This window comes from Diabrotica virgifera, chromosome 5 (genome assembly GCF_917563875.1).
Source record: "Diabrotica virgifera virgifera chromosome 5, PGI_DIABVI_V3a".
In the NCBI taxonomy this organism is placed as follows: domain Eukaryota; kingdom Metazoa; phylum Arthropoda; class Insecta; order Coleoptera; family Chrysomelidae; genus Diabrotica; species Diabrotica virgifera.
Window position 1 is genome coordinate 68,489,113 of NC_065447.1, and position 23,862 is coordinate 68,512,974.

General features: G+C 31.6%; 1 protein-coding gene and 1 non-coding gene across 2 annotated transcripts; both read right to left on the reverse strand.

Moving 5' to 3' along the window:
• Positions 1-12,013: 12,013 nt before the first annotated feature.
• Positions 12,014-12,370, reverse strand: LOC114342802 (general transcription factor II-I repeat domain-containing protein 2-like). Its single transcript, XM_028293601.1, has one exon. It carries the CDS (start codon positions 12,368-12,370, stop codon positions 12,014-12,016), a length of 357 nt encoding a protein of 118 aa, XP_028149402.1.
• Positions 12,371-16,107: 3,737 nt separating this feature from the next.
• On the reverse strand, positions 16,108-16,180 carry Trnav-uac (transfer RNA valine (anticodon UAC)). The gene has a single exon. It is a non-coding gene; the product is annotated as a tRNA-Val (tRNA).
• Positions 16,181-23,862: the final 7,682 nt, after the last annotated feature.

The window sequence follows — 23,862 nt, forward strand, 5'->3', positions numbered from 1 at the left end:
TAAGCAAACCCTAATTATTTTTCAGTTTTTTACCTATTCTAGTGATGGTGTTAGCTTTTTTGAAAAATATTGTATAAAATTGTATCAAAAAACGAAAAAAAAAACCGAAAAAATGCGGTTTTTTATTTTTAAAGGTGCGTTTCACCAATTTTAAAAATTTGAAAAAATTCAGGATGAAACATTATGCAAAAATACACGTTATGTATTTTTTTCGTGAAAACGAATGTCTTAGTTATTTTTTATACTCATTTAAAATTTTTGAATTGTTCTAAAATTAAAATTTCCCGCCAATAATTAAAAAAAATTTCGGACAATAATTTTTAAAGCTTACAACTTTTTTATTTAAAGTTTTTCGCTAGTTCTCGGTGCGGCTGAGATAAAAAATATAATAAAAACCCTAATTAGGCTCTAGGTGGGTCACATGACCACTTAGGGGGCCAACAATTTTAGAAAGTGAGTTTCACTATATATGCTAGACGGTGACCTATATGGAATTCGAATCGAGTTGGGGGCAGTTTTCATCATCTTACCCGGCTAGGCCCTTTGAGACCGATCCATTAATTACTTTAAGAGTTATTCTGTTTGTTTATCCCAGAAATCTTTATTTTGCAATAAAATACGACAGAAAATAATGAAGATAGGGCAATTCTGAGTATGGCAAATGAAAGCAGAAGAGTTATAGTATCAAAATCTATTAAAAAAAGGTAAAAAATAATAAATTAATATAGTCAAAAATCCTAATGCCAAATTTTTGAAATTTTGTAGTTTATAAACATTTAGAATAACTTTAAAAATGTTGTCCGTAGAAACAATATTTTTATATAATCTAAAAGATAGTATTTTAACACGAATTTTCAAATAAAAAAATTTAGTCCGGATTTATTTGGAACAAAGTTAGCCATATGTTTTTTTAATTCACAGCTAATTTGTCTATAAAAATTAAGGAATCTCATTAATGCCATTTTAAAGAATGGGATTTGTGTTTTTTCTTAAAAAATTTGCACAAACATTGTACCTTCACAGCACCCTCTACGATTTTTAAAAAATGTAGTTCAAACGATTATTAGGGAGTACAAACCTACAAATCCACCGAGTTAAAATACCGAAAAATCAATTTTAAACGAATATAATTTTCTGTATCTCCGGATCAGCTCAATGGATTTTGATCTTTCTTTTTTAATTTGTATGTAATTTCTACGTACATTACAAGTATTCAATTTTTTTATCAATTCATTAATTAATAAACAGTCTACTTTGTTTAAACAATTCTTAAAAAATATTTTCTTTACAAAAATCAATTTTTTAAATCATAGTATCATTAATGATCACAAAAAAGTTAAAGTAAACTTTAATAAATAAAGATTTTTATTAGATAATTATTTATTGAAGATAATTTATTTATTAAAGCATACCTTAACTTTTTTTATGATTAATAATGATAGTATTATTAAAATCATGTATTTTTGGGAAAAATTATTTTTTCAAAATTTTTTTAAACAAATTAGACTGTTTATTAATTAATAAATGTCTACATAAATTGAATATTTGTAATGTGCAGAAAACTTACATACGAATTAAAAAAAGAACGATCAAAATATATTGAGTAGATCCCGAGATATAGAAAACGATAGTAGTTTTAAGTTGCCTTTTTTAGTTTTTGAACTCGTGCATTTGTCGGCTCCCAGCTCCCCCTTCAGTTACCACGACTAGTCACCAATTAAACTACATTTCTAAAAATTTGTGTAACATACCAGCTTTTCTAATATGTAAAATCATTTTTTCTACCGAAAATATTTTAAAGTCATTCTTAATGTTTATAAACTACAAAATTTCACCAATTTGGCATTAGGATTTTTGGCTATATTAGATAATTTCTTTATCCTTTTTTAGGACATTTTGATAGCATCAGTTTTCTACTTTCATTTATCATACGCAGAATTGCCCTAGCTTCATTATTTTCTGTCTTATGTTATTGCAAAATAAAGGTCTCTGGGATAAACAAATAGAATAACTTTTAAACAAATTAATGGATCAGTCTCAAATTTTGAGGGTTTGTTAAGTACCCCAATACACAACTTTGGGTGAAACACTAAAATTCTAAAGTAGTTTTAGTAAAACTTATTAAAAAATAACGATTTTTACTTATTTTGCCGTTTGCGTAGCAACAAATTAACTTTTTAACTTTCAATAATCGGCATTTTTAAGGTTTTTTAATGTTCTAAAAAATTAAATTTTGTAGTTTTATGTCTGTTTAGCTTTTGAATGGGGTGCAAAAAATCGACAAAATCGCGATTTTTGCACTAATTTGTTAATAATTAAAAAACAGACGCGACGTCTAGGCAGGAAACAAGGAAACAAGTAGGTTTTCTTCCTACAGGTCTATAATAACTAAAAAAGTAGTCAGCTACCTGGATCTTTGAGTGTCCCGAACATGGTCTATTTCTAGCTTATTACCCTGTTGGTCATTTATTATTTGTAAGATTGTTTATTTTTAAATAAAAAATATAGCAGATTAAAAAAAATCATTGAATTCAAAGTTTTATGTTTGATCTAAAAATAATTTATATTGTCGTTTTTTTTTATTTTATAAATCACGAATAGAACATCCTGATAAATAGAAGGTAAAATGAGGATGGGATGCCGCTTTTTTATAAAATCACCGAGCTGCTTGAAAAGTTCCAGCACGCCACTGACCATAATAGGTACTCTAGATTAGTTTTAGTAAAATATAGTAAAAACAAAAAATGATAAAATCATTTCAAGTACTTGCGAGACATATATCACCAGATGTTGATAAGAAACCTACAGGTAGTCAATACACGTTCGTGATATTAATTCATATACTTAATTTTTGTGAGTTATTGTTAATCGTTTAGTAATAAAATAATACGTTCGTTCTACAAGACAAGTGAAATAAGTATGGATAAAGCAAAAAACGTTCCTTCCTTTGACCGTTCTTTTTCCTCAGAACCAGATCCTAAATCTGATAACAGGTGGGGCTTACATGAACCATTTCCAGTTAAAAAGCTGCCCAGAAATGAGAAAGATTGGGATAGGTGGCACAAAAGGAAAGGAAGAAAGGAATCGGAAGATAACTATGTTATCACAGTAGTCGATGATGATTCTGTAAATAAAAAGGGCAAAAGCAGCTGCATAATTTCTTAATACAACAGGTCCACTAATCTAATAAGATTACCATTTAACAAAAGTGATAGGCAAGCAAAACTGTGTGTCATCGAATATGTGTCTAATTAAAAATAATTTTATATGAAAGAAGTTTTAAAGTTGTGCAGCAGTAGTCCACCTATTTACAAGAGAATAAAGTGCTAAGAATCATTGTATTGCCGAAAAGGACACACATTGAAACCAATAAACCATTACAAATTTACCAGATGTTACCAAGTGTCAGTTTTTAGTTGGGTGAATAAATATATCTAATTTTTTTGAAAATATAGACGTTAGTGGAAGGACAGACAAGTCAGACTGTGTCATCTAATGTAAAAAAGTTGTTAGTGCAAAGCAGAATAGAGTGAAAATTGTGTAATGTTAACGGAATTAAGTTTTCAAATAGTGAGATAGTGTATTACATTTAGAAACACAACCATAGGTATCAGGTTTTGATTTTAAAAACCGATTTTTTCATTGCTTTCCATAATTTTAACTTGTTAAGAAGCATTTTAAATCATATTAGTAGGTTATTGATTATGTTCAAAATAAGAGAGCTAAAAGGAACTACAACGTTAACGGGGCTTTATTGTTTCATTTGGTCAACAGACCTCTAAATATGAAAAAACCGCGAAGTGCTACCATTTAAAGTGGTGCGTTTTTTAGAAAGGGGTGAATTAGTCCCTAGGCACAGGGTGCATTATTGTGAGTTCTATGCACTTTTGGTACAAACTTGTCTACAAAGAAATTGTTGCAAATTTGAGCAAATTTGTTTTTTGCCCCATAACTTTTTCCACGGGGAAATAGGCACAGGCATTGCTTGACAAAAACAAACTTCTATCCTTCTTCTTTAAAATGCCGTTTGGTTAAAGTATTTAGGATTTACAATTTCCGAAATATGATTTTTCAAAATTCGCCACTCACAACATTTTTGGGTCATTTTCCCATTATTTCGCAAACATGGTTCTGTAACTTTTTTTATATGCAGCTTTAATTAGGTATATGCAATGGTACATTTATTAGGAAGAGAAGCCAATTATCTTCAAAATGGTATATAACAGAAGGTTGTATGTGTATTTTTAAGTGAGATATGGTTTTTCAAAGTTTTATACTTTTAACGATTTTTGATATGCTTTACGATTATTTTTAAATTTCTCATTGGGTATAACTTTTTTTTTATACATTTATTTATATACATTGCTGAATACAAAAAAGCTTATTTTCTTTACTTTAAAAAATGATGTTTTGTTAAAAAATTCTAGGACAATTTTTAAACAAGGTATGCTTTTTCAAAGTGTGACATATAGGTACACATGCAATATGTCCCACTAAGTTGGAACCATATGAAAAACTTTTTTATTATTAATTTTATGAAAAAAAATTATTCTTCATAAAATGCTCTGCATAGCCTAAAACCCAAGATGCAATCATCAGATATAAAATTTTATCAATAGTATACGAGGTAGAGTGGGCCGAAAAAAACTTTTTTTTATTTCGTGTTGCTATACCGCGGAAAAGTTGCTACTAGGATAGAGTTTTAAATTACAAAAATAATTTTTCAAATTGGTTGATATCTTCCGGTCGCGCATTGGTCGTAAAGTTTGAAAAATTGGTTGTTTTTTAAATTTTTTTTAAAAACACAAAAATATTTTATCCCCTTTTGCTATACCGCGTACATCTTTCCTTGAGAGGTCAGGTTTAAAATAAAGCAAAGAAAAAAAGGTATATTGACATATTCCAGTCGCGCATCGTCCATAAAATATTAAAAAATATCGTTTTTTGCTATTTTCTTCTTTGAAAGTACAACGCTTTTAATAATATAAAACCAACTTAACGGCCCTACTTTTCATGTGCCAGGCACAAGACTTAAATAAAAAAAAACAACTGAATTGCAATAAAAATGCAATAAAAATTTCAAAAACAACAATTTTTTTAAATTTTACGGCCAATGCGCGACCGAAAGATATCAAACAATTTGAAAAATTCTTTTTGTAATTTAAAACTCTATCCTAGTAGCAACTTTTCCGCGGTAAAGCAACACGAAATAAAATAAAAAAATTTTTTCGGCCCACCCTAATACGAGGTAATGTTAAAAAATATGATCAATTACTTTTAATGGGAAATAAGCCACGATTTTACCAAAAAAATGATTTTATTAACGTTTCGAAGCACAAATCGGGTTTCGTTGTCAAAATACAAAATACTACCGATTTGGGCTTTGAAACGTTAATAAAATCATTTTTTTGGTAAAATTGTGGCTTATTTCACATTAAAAAAAAAGTAATTGATTATAAAAATGCCACACTAAAATAGTTCAGAACAACATTGAATTTTGCTCAAGAGTAAACTACATTTATATTTCAGAATATGGAAAGGTGCTACATATTAAGAAAAGTTATTTAGAATTAAAAATTATGTTCTAATATGCAAGTATGTTCCTCTAATTGAAAAAAACAAAATTCAAAATTTTTCTCAAATTACGGATACTCTTAGATATCCTACGGATATCTCGTTTAAAAGTAGTCCTAGAATTTTTTACAAAATGTGCATCATTTTAAAGTAAAGGAAATAAGCTTTCTAATGTATGCCATAATGTATATACCTATATGTACAAGAAGGAAAGTTGTAATGAAAAATTTAAAAAATAATCGTAAAAAAAATCAAAAATCGGTAAAAGTATAAAATTTTGAAAAACCATAACTTGCTTAAAAATAGTCGTACAACCTTATACAATAGACCATTTTAATAGTAATTGACGTATCTTCCTATTAAATGTTCCATTGCATATACCTAAAACTGCGTAGAACAAAAGTTACAGAACAATGTTTGCGAAATAATGGGGAAAATGGTCCAAAAATGCTGTGAGCGGCGAACTTTGAAAAATCATATTTCGGAAAATGTAAATCCTAGAGACTTCTATCAAACGTCATTTTAAAGAAGAAGGATATAATTTTTTTCTGTAAAGCAATTCCTATACCTATATCCTCGTGGAAAAATATTATGGGCAAAAAACCAAATTGCTTTCTTTCGTGTTTTTTTTGCTTTTTTTTTTTAATATATTTTTGAAAAAAAATATTTTTGACTATACAAGGTGATATTTCAATAGCAAATTTAATCTGCAACAATTTTTCTGTAGACGTTTTTGTACCAAAAGTGTAGAGAACTCACCCTAATGCACCCTGTGCCTAAGGACTAATTCACCCCTTTCTCAAAAACGCACCCCTTTAAATGGTTTAAAAAGTGGTAAACACTCCGCGGTTTTTTCATATTTAGAGTTCCATTGACCATGTGAAACAATAAAACCCTGTTAACGTTGTAGTTCCTTTTTAAAGTAAATAGGCAATAGCCTATTATAGGTACTATTAGTATTTATTATAATAATAGGTAAATAAAAGTACTATACTCATTTTTTTAAAACTACTTCTTATTTTTTTTGTTTTGTTTAAATTGGTATAAACAAGTGGCATACATCCAGTCACAAGATGCTAATATTTTCTAAACAACCGAAGAAAGATTGTCCAGTATAATATAAAACTATCGCAAACAGAGCTGCAGGATGCTTGAATACAAAATACAACAATATGGAGAATTAAAAATATCGGGAAAGAAAGGCAAAAACACCATGGAATGACACGTTGAAACATACCTAGAAGTGAAGTATAAATAATATACAACGGAAATGTAAAGTGGAGAACGTCAAGGGTTGAGTAAGAAAGAAATGGGTAGATCGGAACGTAAAAGAAAGAAATGGAATGAAAATAAAAGACGTAGGCATGAAAATGGTAGATTATGTAAGCCGAATGACAAAAAATACTAAATACAAGACCACTAAAACGTTGGAATAACAACTTACTGGATGCACATTGAAAAGCAAACAGGATCATGTCTACATAAAAGTAACAACAACAAGAAGAAATCTATTATAAAAAGGTTTGATGTTCTCTATCACTAGTTAGATTTTATTTAAACTCATCCTATTATGATAAAATCCCCTGTACTTTTGTTACGTCTATATTTTAACCATCACAGTCTAGATTTTCCACAAACGAAAAAGGGGAATACCACATATGCTATGGTCAAATGACCTGAAGAAACACACTGGGTCAAAATGGATGCAAATTGCCAAAGACAGAGAAGCATGGAAGAAGGAAGAGGAGGCTTATATCCAAGGATGGATGCTTAGGGCTGATTAGATAGATATAATTATATAGATAGGCTAGATTTGTTTTTGTAACATAAAAAACAGTGAAAACACAAAATGGTAAAATAATTTCAAGTACTTGCGACATATCTATCGCCAGATGTTGATAAGAAACCTCCAGGTAGTCAATTCTTGGAGGAGTCAATTTTATTTTTTTAATGTGTAGGTGGGTTCAGTAGGAGCTTAAGTTCAAGTTTTTGGGGTCGCCACCCTTGTCCCCCGGCTGTAATCTTGGAAAAAGAGATGCAAGGGGCTGTCGCAATATATCTCCTAATCTACCAACCCTACAGAAAATTTAATTACACATAAAATGTAGCAAATTAAATTTTCTACAATTTTGTATATATTACTTTTTATCGCCAAGTGACCAAAAAAAAGTTATAAACAAAAATAAGAGAAAATTTTGTAAGAAGTTTCCTTTAGGAGGTTATTTTTTTTCGTTCATTTCACAATAAAATATCATCATAGCGATTTTGTAGAGGATTTTTCAACGAACAATTTCCACTATAAAGTTGTTTAATTTTATTTATTTATCTAGGTTCTATAGCGCTCCAAACTTGACCAGATTCTCGAATTCTCAGTAGTAATTGCACAAGAGCTCTAAAATTATTGAATTTTTCCCGAGTGACACTTTGACGAGCCGAAGGCGAGTGAAATTTTGTCAAAGTGCCACGAGGGCAAAAATTCTATATTAATTTTAGAGATCGAGTGCAATTTGTTGAGATTATTTCATGAATAAAACTGTTCAAAACCAAAATTTAATTGTAATTTATTTATGTAAGTACAAATTAGTACAATTATACAAACAGTTGTTATAAATATTAATTTGACGGTTGAAAGTCATCACTTTTATAATTTTTAAAACATTCATTGTCATTAATGTCACTGAATTTATTTTTCCGTAGCAACGAAGGGCATCTGACGTAAGGTTTGTTCCAACACGACCGAGAACCGTCACGAAACGGTAACGCTCCTGCGCAGTAAACAAAATCCGTTCCAACAAAAATATGATCGTCATCGGATCGTCCTTCCCACTGTTCCAACAAGAATTGTGATCTTTCGGTGACGGTTTCGTTATGATCATTTCAGTAATCGGGCAACTCCATAATGTGCTGGTTGGACTGACTTGCGCACTAGGATTTAATTCTTTAAAGTTTTTGAGCCTTTGATCGACTTAAAAGTACACAAGCTGTCACCAATAAAAATGACAAATATATGATTACCGTCATGGGACGATAACTGGGCGATACAATTACGAACATGCGCACAACAAACGGTACAAGTAGTTTCGTGACGGTTTCTGGACCGTCCAAAAGTTCATGTTGGAACAAACCTGTAATATACTTGACGACGGGAAATTATCAAAAATTATCGATTTAGTTTAGATTTCTGTAGCTTTCTATTGGTCAGAGTCTCCTATGAATGAAACAATCATAGGAATACAATAAAATCAAAAGCTTAGGCTTACTTTTCTATCTATATATTTATTTATTATGATTTTAACATTCCTATGCTATTATTAAGCTATTTTTACCTTTTTTACCGCCACCTATGAGGTACCATGAAGGCGCGTTTTTTGTGTGATATCCCCAATATGCCTAATCCACGGACAATTTCTAGACAAAATAATATTAGTTATTATTATATGTTGAAAAAGATCTATCCTAGTTATTATTATTTTTCATTTTTTTTAATGGTCCAGGCTGCGAGTCAAGATCTGAATCAGTATTCGAGGTGAATTTTTGTGGTACATATAATGAGAGTTAGAGTTGGCGTCATTGTCGGTAATTCATCTTTCAATTCATTTTCTTCAATAATTAATGTTGATATGTCCACGATGTTGCTGCAACTTTCTCCACCACAATGGAGTCACACTGCTAAACATTTGAGGTCTGCTTTTCGGCAACCACATGCACTTCCATTTTCCATTGCATCTGCAAAAGATGAATTTAATAAGCTCGGGGGGACTGGAGGCTTGGAAGTTTGGATTGGTATCCAAAATTTTCCATGATTTTGCCAGCCCCAATTTTCCAGATCACAATGTTTACCGAGCCATGACTGAATCTGGTGATACAATCGGAGTCTGTGGAAACGGGCTGCATCTTGTGTTGGAGAAATTGAGAAGAGATTAAATGCATTTTTTGTCACTGTTTTAGCGAATCGTTTATATCTCAGAGTTTCCAGAGAATCGTCTTTATTTCCGCCATATAAAGAGACGAAAAACGTTAGCCGACAACAGTGAGTAAAGATGGCTTGACTTTCCGACTGACAAATAATTTTCCCCAGAGGTTTCTTACAAATAAAATAACCACGAATCATGATGCGCGCTTACAAAAAGACAAAATCCTTATCTAATCACAAAAATATAAATTTTACCTACACAATAGTATTATCTATAAAACTCAAAATACTTTTCACAATTTTTAGTACGACTACGTAGCCAAATAGGTAGCACAACTGTAAGAATAAGTTAAGTAGAGGGGAACCGACTGCTGTGCCACCTAGGATAAATTATAATAATAAAAGTAATAGCAGGCAGTTATTCAGTCCGGTACGGAAGAAGATTGACGTAACTGCAAATTTTGTCAATTCCTGTTTATTGCGTAATTAACTTCTAAAATACTATGTACAGATACCCGTGTTAAGCTGCCCCCCCCCACTTGCAAAAATCAAAAAACAAATAGCCCTGATTTATGAGCTATTTATGAGCTTACATATTCCGCAAACTAAAAATTTTGAGCTCGTTCCACTGAGCAGGAATTTAATACTTTAGTGGGGGGGGGGGGGTCTGACTCTACTTAAAAATAGGAATATTGAATCGGTTTTTGCTGCAGAATTACGAGCTATTTATGAACTCTTGAAATTATATAGTTTCGATTTTTTGAGCTCATCCCCTTCACCCCCAAACAACCCTTTAATTGATTTAACTTAAGAGAAACATGCTAAGAAAACTTAAAATATATCGTATTGCGGATATAATTCTTATAGCTTATATACTCTAAGAATAAACTATTAAAGCACGTGCATTTCGATTATTGAGCTACAACCCCTTCGCAAGTAAACCACCCTATCTTCCCTGCTTAAGAGAAAGTTGTACTTAAAATGCATTAAATTAATTATTTGGCGACTACATATTATCATTTAATAATTTATAAGCTTCAAAATTACGCGCATTTAGATCAGTAAATTGCAATTTATTTTGTATAGTGCAGTCACTGAAGGTAAAAATCAACGATTACCTTCAATTTGGGTGAACCTTCATCGATTTTCACGAAAATTGGTCAGTGGTTAAAGAATAAGTCAAGAAACAAAGGTGACATGGTACCACCTTGCGCCTTTACCCTGGCGGTATCCACCCTGAGGGTGGATACCGCCCCTTCTTGTGGGTGAAAATTATTTTATAAAAAATAACTGCACAAATCAATAAAAGAACAAATTAAAAGCAAAATTTATTATATAAAATTATAAAGTTATTAAAATAAGTTAATACTTTTTAAGTTATTAAAGATCAAAGATTTTAATTATTCGTGAAAAAAATGCATGTTTTGAAGCGATTTTTCGTAAATCACTGAAAAACTGTAAGTTTTTACAAAAAAGTTAATAGTAGTTTAATTCGTATAGCTTATATTCTAAGAATAAACTCTTAAATCACGCACCTTTCGATTATAGAGCTACAACCCCTTCGCAAGAAAACCATCCCATATTCCCGGCTTAAGAGAGAGTTGTACTTAAAATAATTTAAATTAATTATTTGGCGACTACATATCGTTTAATAATTTATGAGCTCGCAAAATATACCCATCTCAATTATTGAATTGCCATTTTCTTTCTATAGTGCAGTCACTGAAGGTAAAAATCAACTATGACCTTCGATTTCGGTAAATCTCCATTAATTTTCACCAATTGACAATAACAACTTGCCGTTTTAGCCTGGGGTATATGTCACCCCTTCTCGGGGGTGAAAATTAATTTATTAAAAATAACCCCACAAATCAAGAGAGGGACAAATTCTAAGCAAAATTTGTTATATAATGTTATTAACATAAATCAATAATTTTTGAGTTATTAAAGATCAAATATTTTAATTTTTGTGAAAGAAAATGCATGCTTTAAAGCGATTTTTCATAAATAATTCAAAAACTGTAAGTTTTTACAAAAAACTTTTATCACTAAAATTGAACCTAATAAAAAATATAATAAATTGCTTACTTGAAAAACCCTTTAATGTTAATTTAAAGTAAGTTATTGGTAATTAAATGTATATTTTTTTCTGCGACTGTTCAAATCTAAGGATTCAAGCTTAAATAACGGAAAGAGATGCATTTTATAACACTAAGGTACTAAATACTTGTCAAAGTACTTAGAAATAAGTACCTATCAAAAATGAGCCCCAGAAAAAGTTGATAGCATCAAAATTTATACTTATAAAGTATACAGCTATAAAACTGTAAAACAGTTAATCTTTCAAATACTTTAATTTTTTAGATCATATTTAAAATAATAACTCCAACAATACTCGATTGACGTAAAAAATGATAGATAACGAAATTTGAGTTTTTTTTATTAGCAAAGATTTTACTTGTCTTTTGATTTATGTATGAATCAAAATAACGAAGATAGAAAAGTTTAAGCCTAAATTTTAAAGGCTTATTTTACTTTTGCTTTTTTACTTTTGACAAGCTCTAAACATACTTCATATGATGCTGCTAAGCTTGGTGATTGAACAGCTGTCGGTTTTGTAAATAGAGATTTTTGTTTATTCAATTTAGCTTTAAGTTCTTTTACAAGAGTATTGCGAGCTTCACCTTGATATTTGTCGTATTTTGTTTTATGCTGGGTTTCATAATGCCTACTAATATTGTATTCTTTTGATACCGCGAGTACTTGATAACAAATAATGCACTGAGGTTTGCCTTTTAATTCGATGAAGAAATATTGATTTTCCAATTTTCGTTGGGACGTACGATTCTCTTCGAAAATTTTGCGTTTTTTGGCACTACTCATTCTGAATTTAACATTCAATTTATTCGCCACTGTTAATTCAACACGACACGTGCAGCTGACTAAAGCTAACTGCCCGCTCATCGGGAGTGGGTGTCGGGTGTTCAAGGTTAACTACTTTCTTAAGATTACGGAAAGTTAGACAGGGTTGGAACAGGTAAAAGTTATCAATGGCAATATTTTTGAAATGTGTTTGCGGGGGCCGCAGTTTAACGAGCCTCGGGCCGCATGCGGCCCGCGTGCCTAAGGTTGGACCACACTGAGTTAGGTGTTCCAAAGCTTATTAACAAATAAATGATGTGTCAGCTGGCCCAAAACCGGGGATTTTATCCAAGAAAAGGTAAAATGTGAAACTTGATGGAAAAACGCTACAACTTATATGTCAAATATTTATCTCCGTGACTTATGTGTATAATAGCCAAAAGTACCTAGCTATTGGCTTTCACCCAGACGACTCGGGTTCAAATCCTGGCCTTGAAAATCCTTTTTGTTTTTAAAATTGACATTTTGATTTGAAAAATAATTATTTTTTGATAATACCAGTTTTTTATTATTTATACGACACAATATAAAAAAGTCTGTACGTCTTTTATAGAATCGTAAACTATGCATTGATCATAATAATGCTAATATCATAATATTATTATGATTGACCTCCTTAATAAACAAAGTTCTTATACATAATCCCCTAAAGCTTCCTTAGTTAGTACGACCAATCGAATACGACCCCAAGTGAAAAAGGGGGTTGCCCCCCACCCCGCTTATTTACGCAGACACCACAAAAACAATATTGTTTATTAGAAAAAAAGTATACGCAATATTTTTGAGTATTTTTGGCTCTCTGGTAATTTTTAGGTATTTAACTTTTAAACATTATTTTTTAGTTCTAAGACGGTACGAAGTTTGCCGGGTCAGCTAGTTAATAACAAAAAAAAATTCTTTAACTATGTAGTTTGGAAAAGATTGAAAAGTATAAATCATTAATTTATGAATTTTAGATTGTAAGAAAAAAGCGTCAGCTGAATATACGTATATCCTCAAATGCAAAGTTTACGATTCTATAAAAGACATACAGACTTTTTATATTGTGTCGTATATCTAATAAAAACGTGGTATTATCAAAAAATAAATATTTTTCGAATCAAAATGTCAATTTTAAAAACAAAAAACATTTTCAGGGCCAGGATTTGAACCCGAGTCGTCTAGGTGAAAGCCAGTAGTTAGGTATTCTTGGCTATTATACACGTAAGTCAGGCAGATAAATATTTGACATATAAGTTGTAGCGTTTTTCCATTAAGTTTCACATTTTACCTTTTCTTGGCTAAAATCCCCGATTTTGGACCAGCTGACACATCATTTGTTAATAAGCTTTGGGACACCTAACTAAATAAAAAGAAAACAGCCATGTTAAAATGCTCCGGTTAAATTTGACACTACCTCCCTGGCTCCCTGGCTATAAATATGAGAATTCGAGAATCTGGTCAAGTTTGGAGCGATGTAAAACCTAGATAAATAAACAAAATTAAACAACTTTATTGTTCGCTGAAAGATCCTCTATAAAATCGCTATGATGTTATTTTATTGTAAAATGAACGGAAAAAAGTTATAACCTCCAAAAGGACACTTCTTACAACATTTCTTTTATTTTTGTTTATAACTTTTTTTGTTATCGTCATTTGACGGTAAAAAGTAATATCTAGACATAAAATTGTAGAAAATTTAATTTTCTATATTTTATGTGTAATTAAATTTCCTGTATGCTTGCTGGTTTAGGAGATACAGCGCGAAAGTCCTTTGTACCTCCTTTTCCAAGATGGCGGCCGGGGGACAAGGGCGGCGACCCCAAAACTTACACTTAAGCTTCTACGGAACCCCCTACACATTAAAAAAAATAAAATTGACTCCTCTAAGAAATGCAACCCTAAATGTAACATTTCAATGGACTATTAAATTGTTTAAACAATTCCAGAAATTTCGCCCAGCACCCTTCGGATTTATTAAAAAGAATCCGATTTTTTTTTATACGGGAGCGACATAACAATATGGACTAATAGTCGAGGAAATGAAGCATTTTGGCTCGCAATTTTTTCGTCCAGCATGGAATTGGAAAACTTGGAATTTTCACAGAAGGTAGGAAATAGTCCAAGGATCATTTTCTATATCATGCCGCTGTACGCTAAATCCTTGGGGGTGGTTACTACCCCATCTCGGGGGTGGGAATTTTTTGTTACATTTTAACCATGCAAATGGATGTAAAAAGTAATTCTAAGAAAAAAATGTTTTTTACATTTTCTTCGTTAAACTAATATTTTTCGAGTTATTCGCGCTTGAAAGTAATTTTTTTTCATCGAAAAAATCGACTTTTTTAGAGGTTTTTTTGAGAATACCTCGAAAAATATGCATTTAATAAAAAAAAACTGCAGATAACCAAATTGTATCTTTTAGTAACACAAACTAAATTCTTTTTCTATAATATCTTTAAGACCAATACAAACCGAGGTACGGCAGGTTAAAGGTTAGCTCGTCAAATGCATAATTTGAAATATTAAAAACCAAATAATGGGAAAACTTTGCATTTTTAGAGGAAAACTTAAATTACCTTTTGTCAAGCATACAATTAAACCTTTCAAACAATAATAATAAAAAACTTCTAGCATGAAAATAGAGCGACTTATGATCAAAAAATCGGTACCTGCATTTCTCTATGAAAAAATCAGTGAAAATCGCCCCCTAACTACCCTCCTAATTAAAAATTGGTCTTCACTTTTCTGTGATTCCTTGTATATTTGTATTGTCAATACACCCAAGAAGTTTGACCTATTCAAAAGGCCCAATTTTAGAAAACTTGTAGTTTAAAAAAAATTGAGTTTTTGCAATTTCGTATTTTCGTATTAAAAAAATAATAGACTACTAAATTGTAGCTTTTTTAATAACTAAAATTATATTGTGCATATATTTTTATTACAGTGAATAGTGTAAATAAATGTTTTTGTAATTTTTTAATTCTACTTTTTTTCTGTATAGATCTATTAAATCATCTACTTATAAAAATTGTAATGTTCTTAAGGGTGGTTTTTAAGGGTTGAAATATGATATTATATCCTAAAGCATAAAACAATCATTATTTTCAGCCAATCAAAACGAAATTTTACCCATATTAAAGTTTACAATGGTTTTTATAAAATTTTTGACAATAAGGGTAGTGTACACCCCTAAAAATATTCGACGCCCTTGAACATGTTATAGAATATGAAGTACAGGGTGAGATGATCCTAATCCCAAATTTTTATGTAAATCGATACAAGCCGAATTTATTCTTTTAGGATAAGTAATTTTTTATATATAGCTCCAACAAGGGTGGTTTTAAGGGTTGAAATATTATGATAGTATGTATATCTTAAAGCATAAGAACCAAATCTTGACAATATTAAAGTTTAAAATGTTATTTTATAATTTTTTACAAGTAGTTTTTTTAGGGGTTGTTTTCACCTTTAAAAAACCAAATGCGTACAACGGTTCAATATAGAAAATGAACTAGAGGGTGAAATGAGCCTAATCCCAAATTTTTGTATAAATCGATGCTGGACGAAAAAATTGCGAGTTTTTGCCATTTTTTCAGTTTCATTTCCTCGACTATAAGAGAAATGTTCAAAACTGAGAGCTTGAAATATGGTGACTCCATTACATAACTTCAAATTCAAATTTAACTAACATCAATATAAACACTAAAAACAAAAATTGGTTCCGCCCGGGATCGAACCGGGGACCTTCTGCGTGTAAAGCAGACGTGATAACCGCTACACTACGGAACCTGTTGCAAAAAGAAATTTAAAAAATGGCGCGAACTTGAGACTAATATAAAATTAAATAATTTTAGTAGATCAGCGGTGGGCAAATACTTTTAAGCGCGGGCCAAAATGAAATTTTCAAAATGTGTCCCGGGCCTGAGACCTATACCATACCCAGTATGTACGCTGAGCACACGCTAATGTTTTTGGTGGATGTTTTTCTCTGCCCAAGAAATTTTTTTGACAACAATACTATAAGTATCATTTTAAAGAATTTGGACAAAGACATTTGACTGTTAATTAGGGATGGGAAAAACCTACCGGTTTAAACCTAAAACCGGTTTTTTTACTTCGCAATAACCGGTTTTACCGGTTATTTTTTTGTCCCGGTTATAACCGGTTTTTTCTTTTTAAAGTAAAAACCGGTTATCAGGTTTTTACGGTGATTAGGTATTATTTGGGATCCCAATCATAATTATTATTCTCAAGTAACTATTCCAAACAAAACCATAATTCAAATTTTATTTTATAAATACAGAAGCAATCTGAAGGTGCAATCTCACATCAGCCAGCAGAATCAGTTATTAAGTTTTATTTAATATTTCCTTGAAAAGGTATTTGTAATCATAATATTTACATAAGAAGTGTCTGTTTGAATTAGACGCAAGCCAAACATCATCTATCCCAGATAGCACATGACATCCCGAGGACGTCCGTTTCAGGTCCCAATTAAGTCCGAATGTACGGGGACCTCAATCGGACGTTCCCAGGAATTACAAATTAATACGTCCCCAGGAAGTACGATTACGGACGTCCCCAGGACGTCTGTTTCAGGTCCCGCTAAGTCAGAATGTAATGGGACCTTAATCGGACGTCCCCAGGAAGTACGATTACGGACGTCCCTAGGAATTACGAATCCAGACCAGTTCAGGAATGTATCTAATAACCTTCAGTTATTTGGCATTTGCAGTGTTGCCATACTTTAATTGTTTGATTCTTGTATAATTCCAATCAATGGTATAATATACAAGAATAGTAAGATTAATATATAGAGATAGATTTATAATCTAAACAAAATTTATACAGTTTATCTTCATTTATCAGTTGATCTTCCTTTTTATAACAGTGTTGGTTAACTTTGAATATAATCTACTGAATAATTTAAATTTCAATTAATGTCTTAATAGTAATCATTTATAAAAAGAATTTAAATTATCTTTTGATTTAAAAACATTTATACAGTTGATCTTTATTTATCTTTTTTTGTAACAATTTTAATGAACTTTGATTTAAAATGCCTCTTTTGAGTTTTTTCTATCCAGTATTTACACTGATAATGTACTATTTACTTTTTCAAACTTTATTTTTTTGGTGCTTCAAAATTATTGAAGCAGCTATTTTTAAATGTAACTATATGTGACGTGGTTATGTTTGTGAAAAAATTGAGGATACGGCAACGGTGTCATATTATGTCAAGCTAGACCCTGCCTGGCCAATCATAGGATAGGGATTAGATTAACCGTTATAGAAGGAAATGTTAGGTTCTATTCATTCTACAAAAGATTAACTTTCTAATGCAAACAGAGGAACAATTTGTACACCTAGATACATTACTTCAGCAAAAACCGGATTTAATCATGGCATAAGTGTTTTTATATAAGGTAGGAACTTAGGTATATTCTTTTATCTACGATTGTAGGTAAAAGAATTATCAAAATTTGGAGGAGAAGGAACATAAAAAGACGTCTTATTGTTTGTTAAAGTTTAATTAAAAATTGTTTGATATATAGGTAATAGGTATGTGTTTTTTCATTTTAAATGCAGATTTCATCTTTAAAAATTATGAGTAAATTTATATAAAATAATTTTAGACTTTTTCAACATAGTTTAATAGATAGTAATTAAACGCCATGTTTAAAATTTCTGAAAACATTTTACATAATGCCCTAAAAAGGTTTGGTCGGAGTTTCCAAGGAGGTTTTGGACGACCGTCCCAAGGAGGTTTTAGTCGGACGTCCCCAGGAGAGTTCGGTCGGACGTCCTGGGCACGGATGATTTTGTAACATCGGACGTTCTCGGTACGTACCGAGGATTTCCCAGGACCTGAAACGTACGTCCTCAGGAGGTACGAATGTCCTAGTGGTACATCCCGGGTACGTCCCAGGGATGTAATTGTGCTGTTTGGGATTTTTCACACTAAACTCTTAACTCTTGACATTGAAAGTCGGTGAATGATTTTATCTGATTACCAAAAATAATGCTCTGCCTATGCATATCGTATTACTGATTACGAATACGAATCACGAATCTCCAAGAATTTCCCTACGTTTTCAAAACGATACACCCATTCATACAGGAAGTATTAAATGAGTTAAAATGTACCTATTCTAGAAATATATACAAACGTGTTAAAAGTAATACATGATAAATTTTTTTTGATGGTAGTAAAAATAAAAGATATATTGCATTACCCAATTTATTTTTAAGTAAAATATTTATGTTGATATTATTTTTTTAAATCCCATTTCAAAGAGTCTGGGAAATTTTTTATAAGTTGAAATGGTTGGGGAATTTTTTGATTTTGGGAAGAGAGGAAAATTGAAATTGTAAATGTAACTTTGTAACCTATTGGATTAAAAAAACCGGAAACCGGTTTTTCCAAAAACCGGTTTTTTTGGCCGGTTACAACCGCCAGGTTAAACCGTAAGCAAAAAAAAACCGGTATAACCGAAAACCGGTTTTTTGTCAAAAACCGCCATCCCTACTGTTAATAATAGATAATAGACCAGTAAGGATCTGTTTTTAGGTGGATGTGAGATGTGGCATTCAGATTTCTGCGGATGAAGTTAGGTGATAACTTCTTTAATAATAATTGATTTATGCTCCTTCTCAAATATGCCCGGAACATTAATAAAAAAAAATAAAATATTTAAAAATTTCAAAAAATTTCGTTTTTTTTCTACTTTTTTTGCTTATAACTTTAAAATGATTCATTTTAGAACAAAGTCGTATTGGAGTAAAACAAAGATAATTAAATTTTCTATCAGATGCGATTGGTTAAAAATGTCCTAATTTATCACCCTTGCTGCAAAATAGCAATAAATGTAAAATAAGGGGGCAAAACAAACCTGTCCTTATTCAATGATTTTCCATCACTTAGGTTACACTTGGAACCTTCCTAATTCGCTTAGAAAATTTTTGTAATGTGCTAAAACCGTACACCAAATTTCATTAAAATTGACTTACTAGATTTTGAATAATAATTTTGCAATCTAAACTTTTTTTAAAAAATTAGAATTTTTTAAAATCTTGCACAACAAAAACTAGAACATACAAAGATTTGTCAATTTTTTTACATATAAAGAAGCACTCCACCTATCTAATACACTTTACAGAATTGAAATCGGATTGTTTAAGCAGCCTGAGCAATGTTTTAAAGTTAGTCCTGTGGCCAGGAGGGGGTGCTACGGGCTCGTTTATTTAGATGGACTTACCCAAGATTTTTATGTATTTTTTGACCCGTAGAACACGATTTTTTGGGTAACAGTTGATCCGGATGTCGATAAGATTGTTATAAACAAAGAACTTGAGGAATTACATAACATCGATTTTTAGCAAAATAAAACTTTTTTTGTATTTCTTGGGTAATTCTAAGCAAAAAATGTTCTTACAAGTTTTTTCGTAGGATGCATAGTTTTCGAGATAAACGCAGTGGAACTTTCAAAAATTCGAAAAATTGCAATTTTTGAACGCGAATAACTTTTGATTAAAAAATAAAATAGCAATTCTGCTGACAACATTTTGAAAGTTTAAGTCAAATTATACCGGTTTTAACTATTTGCATTGCTAAAAATATTAATTTTTTTATTATTAAACAAAGCTATTTGTTTATAAGCCAAAAAATTGTTTATAAGTTTAAAACATTGCTGAGGCCCCTTAAATAATCCGATTTTAATTCTGTAAAGTGTATTAGATAGGTAGAGCACCTCTTTATATATAAAAAAATTAGACAACTTCTAAATGGTCTACTTTTTGTTCAGAAAGATTTGAAAAAATTTGAACTTTTTTAAAAACATTTAGATTGGAAATTTATTATGCAAAATCTGTTAAGTCGATTTTCATGAAATTTGGTACACGGTTTAAGTATGTTACAAAGAATTTCCTAAGTAAATTACTAAGGTTCTAAGTGCCACCAAAGTGGTTAAAAACATTGAATAACAACAGGCGTATTTTGCCCCCTTGTTTTGTATTTATTGCTATATTGCAGAAAAGGTAATACGTTAAGACATTTTTGACCAGTCGTATATCATACAAAATTCAATTATCTTTATTTTATTTCTGTACGACTTTGTTCCAAAATGAATCGTTTTAAAGTTATAAGCAAAGAAAGCAGAAAAAAATCGACGCTTTTCGAAATTTTTAAATATTTTAATTTTTTTATTAATGTTCCGGGCATATTTGGGAAGGAGCATAAGTCAATTATTATTACTGAAGGTGTCACCTAACTTTATCTGCCAAAATCCGAATGCCACCTTTCACATCCAAAAATAGATGTTTTTTCACAGATCCTTACTGGTCTATAATACTAATAATAAATTGTCATAGTTGGGTGTGGGTGTACATGCGAACCATTTGTTCCCAGTAAAATCACGAAATTTTTAATGTGGTCCATTATATTAAGCCATAACAAGGATCCAGATAAAAAATGAAATTCAGAAATTCAAGAGCAGCCTTTATGCAGATAAGGAAATTTCTGAGTAACCAAAGATTAAATCTATGGATACTAGGACCTGTGAGGGAAAACGGAATCTTCAGAAGTCGATACAACAACGAGCTTTATCAACTTTTTAAGGAAACGCCCCTGTCAGACTTCATTAGAATAAAAAGATTGCAATGGGCCGGACATGTGATAAGAATGGGAGAGGATAGGCTACCAAAACGAGCACTAAATGCTAGAATGCAAGGAAAGAGACCGGTTGGGAAGCCACGAAAGCGCTGGGAAGACACAGTAAACAGCGACGCACAAGCCCCTTTAGGAGTCCGTGTATGGAGAAGAGCAGCCACAGACAGGCAAGGGTGGAGGCAAAAAATAAAGGAGGCCAAGGCCCAATTTGGGCTGTAGTGCCGTAGAAGAAGAAGAAAGATTCAATCTGCAAATCTGACATCGAATGGTAAAACGTTATGTCAAGTCAACCATCATCGACGAAATGCAAAGGAGACAACTGGTATGGTCATGTAGAAAGAATGGACGACGACAGGCTGCCAAAACAAATTTTAAAATTGACGCCAAGGGAAAGAAGAGAGGAGGGCAGAAACAATCCTAGCTCAGTGGCATTCAGAAGGTAATGTCAAAAAGGAACCTTCACCCTGGCGAACGAAGCTGGAAATTGGGAACCGTAAGGCGGAGAACCCTATAAAAAACCGGAATAATAATAAAAATGGTATGTCCACTCTATTCTCGTTTATTGGAATGTTAATGCTGACTTAATGAAAAAGCTGGAAGCTTTTGAGTAGTGGCTTTTTAGGAGAATTTTGAAAATACCATGGACCGATCATATTACGAACGAAATGGTGAGAAACAGTGGCGTAGCTGAAGATTGGTGGGCCCCCCGCTGACAATTACTGTGGGCCCCCGTATTATAAACATTTACTAAAATATGTGTAAATGACAATATTTGGCCTTTATTTAATGTCTTCATCGGTTCGTGTTACTTAATAGATTTTTTGGGAATAAACATGAAAACATATTATACCTTCATGTCTCTTAATCCGATAAACCTAAACCTATTAGTAAGTTGTTGCAATATTATATCTAAATTTACATTGAAAACATTAGCTTCAAAACTTTTTTGGAACAAGTTATTTTTTCGTCGCAGCTGAGCTCATCGTAAATTTTTTTATACGTTTTTTCCATTTATTTTTAAATTCCGGTATAATCCCCACTATTCTGCTATTCCTGCTGCTTCTGCTAAAATTTCGGATAACGAATTTCTCGTTTCTCGAAGATTATTAGGAGTTTTTTCAAAAAGTTGAAAAATCGAAAGCTCTGCCATTTCAGAGTCAAGAAGTTTTGATGTTAGTTGAATAAAGTTAAATATTTTAGATTGAATAGTATCTAATGTTAACGGCAAATTCAAAATTATTCATATGCTCTAATAATGCATTAGCTTCTAATTTTTCATAGTTTTTTGATAGCAATGAAATTTTTGTTAAAGATTTCATTACTTGTCGGAAAGCTCGACGCAAAGCCATAACATCATCATGTCTGGATGACCACCGGGTTTCACATATCATTTTTAAGGTTGGCAAACGCGATGAATCCAAAGTGATAATAGTACATAGTACATCCCATCTTTTAATACTTACACTAAAAAAACATAAATATAATCTTTTAGTTATGTCGTAAAAAAACAACTCCTATAGGGCTTTTTATTCACAGTCATTTGTTTCGAGCTTCTGTCATGTGTTACATAATATTAATATATCTACGTCGTACATTATTGGTATATACCACTGATACAAACCAAAGACGTATGACGCAGATATAATAATATTATGTGACACATGAGAGAAGCTCGAAACAAATGACAATCGATGAAAAGCCCTATACACCAGCAACGGCATCATTCAACACTAGGTTCAGATTATGGGATAAACATGAACATAGGAAACTGTTTTTCAATGTCAGTTATTCGCCTTTGTACGCCTGAATATACACCACTCATAACGCTTGCACCATCATATCACTTTCCTCCGCAGTTGTGTACCTACGGAAAGGTGCTTTGATTGTATAAATTTTAAAATTTTAGTTACAGGACCATCTGCACTTTGGTCTAATATGCGTATAATTCCCAAAAAACTTTCAACAATCTGTTTTGGAAGGTAAATTATTTTCATCGCAAGTTATTTTTACATGCCGGAAAATAAAACTAAGCTGATCGTGTTTTGAAATATCTTGAGTTGAGTGGTATTAAGAATTATTTAATAAAAACAACTTTTTTAAATTAAATTAATCAATTTGTTTTCAGTTTCTTGAGCCAGCAAATTTATAACTACGTTTTATATTTGAGGGCTCAAGCAATTTGTTTAAGTTATTGTTTTTATCGATTAATTTAGCTAAAACAGGATGATATTTAGTTAGTAAAAGAACCACCGATAAAAAATTTCCTTTTTGGGATTCACTTTCATCTAAACTACCAACATGTCCACGAAACGCTAAATTGCACCCGAAAAGAGTAAGAGTTAGGTCAATTACCCGCTTCATTACTTTCTTCCAAATTCAATATTTTGATGCTTATTAGGAAAATATGTTTTGGTCCCCAATTTAAAGAAAGTAGAAGTATTAAGCTTGAAGGCTTTAAGGGGCCCCTCCTAACGTCGGGGCCCCCCGCCTTGCGGGCCCTGCGGGCCTGTCAGCTACGCCACTGGTGAGAAATCATTAAAAGGAGAAAGACAGCAAGGAGAAAGGGTACATACTTAGAAATGATAAGTACGTTGTTGTAAGTTGTTGCAACAGCTGATTGTGAAGGGTAAAATCGAAAGAAAAGGGTCCTGGTAGACGACAAATACCCTGGCAGAAAAATATTCGCGCCTGGACCGCGGGTTAAACACACAGACGCTTTTAAGAAAAGCAGAAGATAGAGATTCATTTCACTGAATACTACGAACACTAATAGGTCTGGATCCCGCGTATGAAAAAAAAGTTG